At 33.1% G+C, this 9,438-nt stretch overlaps 2 protein-coding genes across 2 annotated transcripts in view; both read left to right on the top strand.

Annotated features, from left to right (window-relative positions):
* The window catches only part of LOC106870942 (chymotrypsinogen A), an 11,618-nt gene extending 10,835 nt beyond the window's left edge, over positions 1 to 783 (top strand). The window contains exon 6 of the mRNA XM_014917185.2: positions 506 to 783. Coding sequence (XP_014772671.1) covers positions 506 to 667 — 162 coding nt within the window. The 3' untranslated portion in view covers positions 668 to 783. The remainder of the gene's footprint in view (positions 1 to 505) is intronic.
* A 5,896-nt stretch (positions 784 to 6,679) lies between these two features.
* LOC106870938 (chymotrypsin-1) overlaps positions 6,680 to 9,438 on the top strand; it is a 9,265-nt gene continuing 6,506 nt past the window's right edge. The window contains exon 1 of the mRNA XM_014917182.2: positions 6,680 to 6,760. Coding sequence (XP_014772668.1) covers positions 6,718 to 6,760 — 43 coding nt within the window. The 5' untranslated portion in view covers positions 6,680 to 6,717. The remainder of the gene's footprint in view (positions 6,761 to 9,438) is intronic.

Raw genomic sequence — 9,438 nt, forward strand, 5'->3', positions numbered from 1 at the left:
ATATATATATATATATATATATATATACTGTATATTGTTATATTCCATATAATTATAGTGTTATAGTCCATGGAGTGATGTTGATATACGATGATTTACATTATTAATCTCATGCAAATTTCAAGTCAAAAGTTGATCGGTGAAATCAAGTAATACACTGAAAACTTACCTTTGAGCTTTACAACACGTGTTTTTTTTAAGTGATTAGTGTAACATTAATACTTTTTAAACTCAATTGGTGACATAAAGAGAGTTTGCTCTAACACTTAAATGAGGCTATATAACTGAAATCATTGAACTATTTATCAAATAGTTAAAATTCCTATAATTTGGGTGTCTTCTTTTCTTTGCGGAATGTTTTCAGGTGACATAGTTTTGAAAACAATTTTCAATATTTGCTGTTATTAATTTTTTTAAATCGTTACTATTAATTATCCTGTATTCATATTTTTACCGAAAAGAACGCACTTTTTTATTTTTAATCAATAATATATTAATCCTACAGGGAGATTCTGGTGGCCCTTTGATGTGTCGTCGATCATCTGATGGAAAATTAACTGTAGTTGGTACAACGTCGTATGGTGCAGCTAAATGCCAAAGTGGAATGGCTGTGTATGAGAATGTAGCATATTTCCGGAAATGGATTCAGGAAATGCGCGAAATATAGAGAGAACTTATATCGTCAACACGTTATTAATTCTTCAAGATATTACAAAACAGATATCATATTAATATGAACCAACGCTATGGCATGAGATATTAATAAAAGTATTATTTCATGAAGTGTATTAGTCGTCTTTTTTATTGTCAATGCTTGCAATATGCTTGTTAATTATATATTTACAGGCGATACTAGGTCTTCTTCCCAGTTTGTCTTTCAATTTATAACGCCACTCTCTGAACATAAAACAGCAAACGTATAGACTTCTCTAGTGCTTCTATGATCTAGTAATCAAGTTTAGATTGTGAGTTCTAATAAAACGGATATATACTTGGTGATGTAACCTTTCTTATGAAAAGCATTAAATTCACTTCTCAATATGTACTACTGAAGTAATAAGTTTGAATTCATGAACATTTCTTGATATCATCCACTGCATTTTAGCCAAAGTTAGAGCCTGAGATTGATCTAATCACTGAGGATTTCACTGTGATTAATTAAAATATTTATGTCGATCATATCACTTACATCATATTCTGATTTATTAATTACTCAGCAATATTTCACGCAGAAAGTATGGCGAACTGGCAAACTCGTTAAAACGCCGGGCAAAATGCAAAGAGGTATTTCGCCCGTCTTTACATACTAAGTTCATAATCTGCCGAGGTTGACTTTGTATTTCATACTTTCAGGGTTGATACAATAAGCACCAGTTGAGTGCTGATTCAATGTAAGCGATTAGGTTCCACCTACGAAATTGCTGGACTTATGTCAAAATTTGAAACCAATATTTCACACAGAAAACCACCAATTAAGGATTTCTAGCTTTGCTATAAAGTAATATCTGGACAACAATGTATTTAGGTTTTGCTTTGCTTTCAAAAGAAATGTAATACATATATATATATATATATATATATATATTCTAAGAGCAAAGCAAAACAAGTTATGTAGATTTTCTACAAAGTCTTTTAAATTAGAGACATGTTATTTCGGGTATAGCCAGGTCCTATATATTTCCTTGGATCACTAGTCCTATAAAATGCATTATAAAGTATATATATATATTATCTAAATTAACTAATTAAATATTGATTAACCATCCTCTCGCACCGTCTCCGATGAAGGGATATAATAAATATCTTGGAAACAGCTGTAAGACATTCTATTTATAAATGTTCTAAAATATACACATCCTTGGGTTTTTTTTATCTCATTACAAAAAGTAAATCCTTATAGGCACACACTGATATATGACCTACGTTGGACTCCTTATTCGCATAACCACCGAACCTGGAGCTTAAAACTATTGCCTATCTATAGCAATTACTCTGCATTACCTGAAACCTCTGGGTCTAATTGACACCACTACCGTCCATAGCCTACACATACATACATATATATATATATATATATATATATATATATATATATATATATTTATGTGTGTGTGTGTGTGAGAGAGAGAGAGAGAGAGAGAGAGAGAGAGAGAGAGAGAGAGAGGCAGACAGACAGACAGGGACTTGAATACAAAGCTTCAGTATAGACAAGAAATAATACATTACTCAATACCAAATGTAGACTGTCAAAATATATTAAAATGCTCAGATTTGATAAGTTTGAATTTCACATCCACGAGAGCCAAACGGGTTCTGTTGAAATGAAACTGGAAACCATTTAAAGGAGTATTCCGAAAATAAAATAACGAAGGAAGCATTTGAATGATTTCCTTGGGAAAGATTAAATAAATAAATATTTGAGCTTGTGTAATTGATTACGTGTTTATAAAATAAATAAATTAAACAATTCAATTATATTAACTGAAGATATCTTATTGAATTTACGTCATTCGCGCTCAAAAGCTGTATTAAAAATAGAAATAAAGAAAATGTGATAAAATGCCTTGTGAGAAGAAAAAGCGAAGGCGACAAAATGACATAAGTGACAGAAAATATCATTGATTCGTAGAATGCGTTACACGTTTACTTTTCGTTCACAAAACAATGAAAAGTGAGCATCATGAGAATAGTGAAGGAAAATTGAAAAGAAAGATGAAATTGGAATTAAAGACTCTCAGAAATCTTTTCATAGAAACTTTCTCAAGTAAACTTACATTTCGAACATTACAGAGCAAAGTTTGCGATTTATGCAAATACAGAGAATGTCATTTCTTGACTGCAAGTTGTTCTCATTTTGGGGAAACTTCTCTGTAACTGTGTCCATATATGTGTCTCTGTCAGCATTGATACACACATACATACCTACATACATGCAAGCAAGCGCGCACACACACAGTCACACACACACACGCACATTTAACCGAGGGATTTTACCTAATGACTCATGTGTTTATTTTTGCGATTAATGTATGTTGATAGCGTATGACTCTGAGATAGGTATGACTCATATCGTTAATCATCTTGTATTTTAGAATACTCTTGTGTTGTCGGCTAATCTTTTCATCTTTTGCTCTGTGAGTCATGCTGTATTGCATTGATATTATTCTGATTATAAGTTCGCGATGAGATGGCTAAAAAGTGTCGTATTTGTGTGACCAGTATAATAGTGAAAGTTTGCTGGTAGCTACTTCAGTTTTCTCCCTGGCAGATTACTTCTGTTCCAAAACTAAAGAAATCAAAATCTTACACAATAAAGACGAAGAATACACCAGCACCATCTCATCCTAACACATAAACACTTGACTGTAATTATCTATAAATTTGTTCTAGAGTTATATTTAAATAGAAATGAGATCTTTCATTTTTTTCTCTCCCGCGTCTTCGATTCCAAATTTTCCCATGCTACACACACTGCTACTATAACAAATATTCTACTACTATAACAAGTTTCTTCTAAGCAAACAATTATAGACTTGCTTTTTGTAAAGAAATCTTACAAGTCCGTCTACTCGTGCGCGAATCTAGTGCGAGAGAATGTGATTCATAAAACGATTATAATAATATTTTTATTATAAATGATCTTGACATTGTTTTTACTTTACATAAAATGTTTACATTCTACTGTTCTTACCCCGGAGACTTCACAGCGTACACCTGCCTTTTTAATCATATTTGTCAAAGTTTTACTTCACTGCAGAGTTGGTGGCACTAGACTGGCGTAAGTGTACAATACGCTTATACATACACATATGAATACTTACAGACGTGTAAGTATATATAATATTCAACTCACGAATATGTGTCAAAAAACATGATTTGAGGGTATCGGACTCTTACATTTGCAGTTTGATGATCACAAATGTAGATGCTGTTGATTGTATTGTTGGTGATGGTGAGCATAATGACGATTATGATGATGATGATGATAACGACGACGATGATGATGATGATGAGAAAGTATAGGAAGTGGTGGGTGAACAGAATCGTGGTGATGAAGGTGGTAGTAGTGATGATGATGATGATGATGATGATGATGATGATGATGATGATGATGATGATGATGATAATGTTTATGTGATTATGACGGTTGTAAAAATAATGGAACTGATCGAAGTCAATTAGTTTACCCTTTGATATCAGCAGTATCTTGTAACATCAATCATAACTTTATGACGAGTAGATTTCATAACATCTAGAGTTTTATAGGTCTCATGATGGAAATGAATCTTCCTTCTGTTTGATTTCTTATCATATCCATATATTTGTGTGTTTGTGTGTGTGTTTATTTGTACAAATACATATCTTTATACACGTGCACGCTTCGATTAATATACATGTGTGTTCATATATATATCTATAATGCCAAAAAGCAGAATCAATGAGGCGTCGGAAAATATGTTGCACTACATGTCCTGAGACTCTTCTTCGTGAATTCGAACGAAACCTTGGTCATCTTTGTGTGCATTTTTCCTGGGTGATAAATAAAATACCTATGAAATACTGAGGTTGATTCTGTACTTCTCACTCTCTTTTACTCTTTCTCTACTTAGTGTGGTGGACGGTCGATCATCAGGCTCAACGTTACTTTTTTATTATGAAAATAATTAAAAACATGTTATGCCTTTGTACCTTCGTCTCCGAAAAACACTGACGCTTCTCTAGGAGGTTGCTATAGTATCAGCAATTAAAAAAAACCCATTGGAATTATAAACTTCCTTGGTTTGGATAGATGATCGACTGCCCTACTACCACCACCACCCACTATATGTATATTTATATACATACATACACTCACACTTGTACATATACGTATATATACACTCACTCTTGTACATATACGTATATATACATATATATGTATATATATAAACATACATGTACTCATATATATATATATATATATATATATATATATATATATATATGCACATACATGTGTGTGTGTGTCTACATATGTATTTGTAAGGATGTGTGGATGCATGTGTGTATGATACGCTCATGTATATTCTCAATTTATTAAGTCATACTCTCTTTCACACGCTTCTTTTGATATAGAAATCAATAATCAATCTATCAGTCAATCAGTATATCTCTCACAGATTTCATCAATATTTTATATTTTATGGTTTCGTGAGGGAGGGTGCGCACTGCCTTTAACCTTTCCAGAGTCAATATTTTTTTGGTTTTGTTTTTGTTTCTTTTGCGATTAGTGTTTAATTTCAACATCCATGGGTGGTTGTCTGCAGAAATGATATGGCAGTGTCATAACGGAAACAATTCGATAATATATTTGTCGACGAAAAGAAGTATACTTGAATGTGAGAGTGGTGAGAGACGAAAAAACCTGCACACCAAATGGTTGTATATGGCGGTACTCAGAAACAATGTGACTGTGAGGAAGAGAAACTGTTAATATATTTAGAAAAGTCAAAGGGAATATTCTATGTATCTATGATCCTCTATAAAACTTCGTTGGTGAGTGAACTCTTACCACTTCGTTGATTATTCTCTTTTGAATACGTTTTAAGAACATTGTGTCTGTATCAGTGCTACTGCCCCAGATATGTAGTGGTGATATCGTCCTTGGTATGCAGATGTCTTAACGTCTCAGGTATCCAAATATGCGCCTTATTTGAGATTTGTAGTCAGTAGGGAACTGAACAAGCCCGAAGAATCCTCTGAGTTTGGAGATGGAACCTAACTGCCGGATGTAGTTTTATCAATGTCTACGTGTGCGTATTTGCGTGTGTCATGTGTGTGTGTGTGTGTGTGTGTGTGTGTGTGTGCGCGCACGCGCGTGTATGTGTGCATCTCACTATAGAGGACGGTACTCGGGATTCTTAGTCACTGAGTGTGTTAAATATGTTCTTTATGACATTTGAAAAGGGAATACAATATGGTTTCATTTATGTCGTTTTAGTAATTCTTCATCTTGCTATTGAACGAGTTTTAATAGTCGAATATTCATTCAATGGTATTATCAATCTGAACTCATGGAGATACCTATGACGTGAAGGGTATGCAAAGCAATCATAAAAGGAACACAAATAACAACAATGATAATAATGATAGGCTTCGAATACAGTAAGTAAATAAACAAAACCTAACGTAAACCACTTACCCTAATAGTTTTCGCTTATAGTGGTGATCATTCACGTCAAACTAATACTTGGAACAACAATACTCTCGACTGGTATTAGGCTTATGAGAATTAAAAATGGAAGGCACTTGGTTGTAACGAGAGCTTCTAAAAAAGTGTTAAAAGTAAAAACAAATGATAGTTGGAAATGTTTCAGGGGTGCTGGCTAACACCTTTGTGCTATCGTAGTTGACATTTAAGCTATAAGCGTATTACAAGGCATTTATTATGAATATACCCGTTATTTCTTCTCAAGCAATTCTTTTAGAGCAACCTCTTAAAAATCATTTAAAATTATGCAAACAGATATTAAGTTAACATCTACCATTTGGTACTTTCCAATATTTAAAGATGAAAAATACTCAACATTGGTCATTATCTTAACAAATAATAACAGACTAACAGCTTTTCTGTATCACACGGGAAACTATGGAATGCAACACAAATATTCTTTATAAATGCAAGATTTTTAGAGTAGTTTGCAGTTGCAACTAGGAACCAATTGTAGAAGCTGCACCATGAAACTTGTTATATCTGTCTTCGTCATTGTTTTACTAAACTGTGAGTTATTATTTTCATTTCATTCTAAGCTTTCTATCAAAGTTAGACGACATATAGTGAAGCTAGTCTGGTTGTTGAATTCAGCCTAATCATTGAAGTGAGTTTCTTTGTTGCATTAATATAGTTGTTGCAGAGATATTATTATTGTAATGCTGTGGTTAATGTAGTGGAATGCTTATTTGCACTGATGTGGTTATTGCTATGGACTGATGTGGTGAAATGGTTATTGTAATTAAAGTAGTATTGTGGTTGTAGTAACGTAGTTACTGCTGTGACATGGTTGTGATAATGAGCTGGTTGTACTGAGTTGAGTGCTTTAGTGAAGTGGTTATTATAGTCACATGGTTATTGTAGTGATGAGATTTGTGGTGACGCGATTATTGTAGTTTCATAGTTATTGTAGTGACGTGTGGGTACTGCTTTTGGAAAACGTATAATTATTTATTTTTTATTTATTTAGCTTAAGTAATAATAAATATTTACCTCATCTCTTATTACGATATGTAGTACCAATTGTGTGAGAAACCCTATCGACTTCAGTGCGTAGGATATTGATCTGCTTTAATAAATAATGGTAAATCGTCAGTGAAATATCTCAGTCACATTAACAAGATGAATGAAATGAAATATTAATGCTAAGGATTGAACTGGGGCCTAAGCTTTTGCCCATTAAGAAGTTTATCTCGTTTAATTGCTGTGATCAATTTAAAGAGTCGGTCGAGCAACATGGCATAATTCTCAATAAAATAGAAATCGGAAATGGAATTTGTATCAGTTTACTTATGTATACTAAAATCAGTTTACTTTCTAGACTAACATTTAAGTCAGCCAATTTGATGATTGAATCATCTGTAATTTTCTATAATCTGTCTTCAGTATTCTGTTCAATTTCCAGATGGGAAGCGATAATAATTAGGAAATATCTACCTATTGCTCTTCCTAAGTGACACTTTATATCTTCTTGTACTCATGTAATTCATTAACTGGAGATACAGACGATACTGGCACACAACCACGCTAGATACAGGACATTGGTGTTTAGTGTATCATAACGACTCCCCTATGACTCCATCAGTAGTTAAAGGCTCACCCAAAAAAGCAAACGGTACAAGGGAAATAAAATCACAGGAAAGCTCTTCTAGTCTGCAGTATTCAGAGGAAGCCATCTGATTTATTTCTGCCCTTTAACTAGCTATAATATATTCGATTAATTAATGTAGGAACATTTTTGGAAATGCAGCATATTTTACAGATATTTGTTAATAGGTTCGCTAGAGAGATCAAAGAAATGTCGATTTCAGCCAGATGTCAGCTCATTACCTCAGGTTTTACTAAATAATTAATGTAGAGGGATATATTAATAGACAGAGATTAATGTACGCGTGTATGGTTAGATAAATGTGAACTGAGGACGCCGATGATGTTCTGATGCAAATTTATATAAACGTTACGGTTGCAAAGATGATGGCGTATAGAAACATGCAATATACAATGGTTAGTGTTTCAGAAAATATGTTAAGAAAGTCGTAAGATGTATCAAATAGATAGGTTTATTAGAGTATGAAGAGTATGCAAAAAACCCCTTCGCTGGTTTTACACTACTTACAAAGGTACTTCTATGCGCAGCACTTAATTGCATTCATATATACTGATATTGTGTGTTATAATATGCAAATTACTCCAATTAAATTTATGGTTTGTACGTATCCATAATAAATATTCTTACCCGAATAATCTGGAATGTTAGTGAATAGAATATATACGGAGTATTCATGACGTGCACACCTCCTGCGAGGGTATCTGCACCATGACTTTTGAATTTCCGAGAGGTCAGCACAAATAAGAGATGATAGGATGAATTATGCCCGAATTCTAAGGAACATTCTACTAAACATTCGTTTATTAATAATTACTAAATTAGCTGCAAATTTGAGAAGAATGTGGGTAACCAATGCATCCCACCATAGTGCATAAGAACCAGAAAAGTGCTTAGCCGACCTTGTAAGATGATAATTTTGAAGCCAGATGAGCGTAATTATATATTACAATTCGGTTTGACGGACGCACTATCGTTTCTGCCATTCGACTTACTAATGATAATCATTTATCGCGTTGACTCAATACCATAAACTGAAAATAGAGAGATAGAGATGTAATTGATCAAATTAATATCAGTAAATAGCAGCTACTTATTTTATCGACTACTGTGGGATGACAATTGAATTACATTTGTGTATTACATGGATTCATAAGTTAATGAGGCGAAACAAAATATACTTTCAATTTGATGCAAGGTCAGCTACTTCTGACACTTCACTACACTCACTGTCCGCTGAACTTAATGTCTCTAAATGACATATAAACATAACCAACTAAATACTTAATTCCTCTCCGTATTCATCTATGCTTATCATCCAAGCATAAGGAAATGAAGGGATAGAAATAATAGATGGTCCTGGTAAATGCTATATACATTTATTATTTTCTTTATAATTATGATGTTACATTCTACAGTGGTAACAATAGCTTTCATATCTATAAGATCGACTGACCTGATGCTGATCATAAAACCCACCCCTGAACTACAATTGGTAGACCTTTCTCCGAATATCCAGATATACAAACAACTACGTGTATTTGGTATGCATGTATATATATATATATATATATATATATAT

Source organism: Octopus bimaculoides, chromosome 12 (assembly GCF_001194135.2).
Source record: "Octopus bimaculoides isolate UCB-OBI-ISO-001 chromosome 12, ASM119413v2, whole genome shotgun sequence".
Lineage (NCBI taxonomy): Eukaryota > Metazoa > Mollusca > Cephalopoda > Octopoda > Octopodidae > Octopus > Octopus bimaculoides.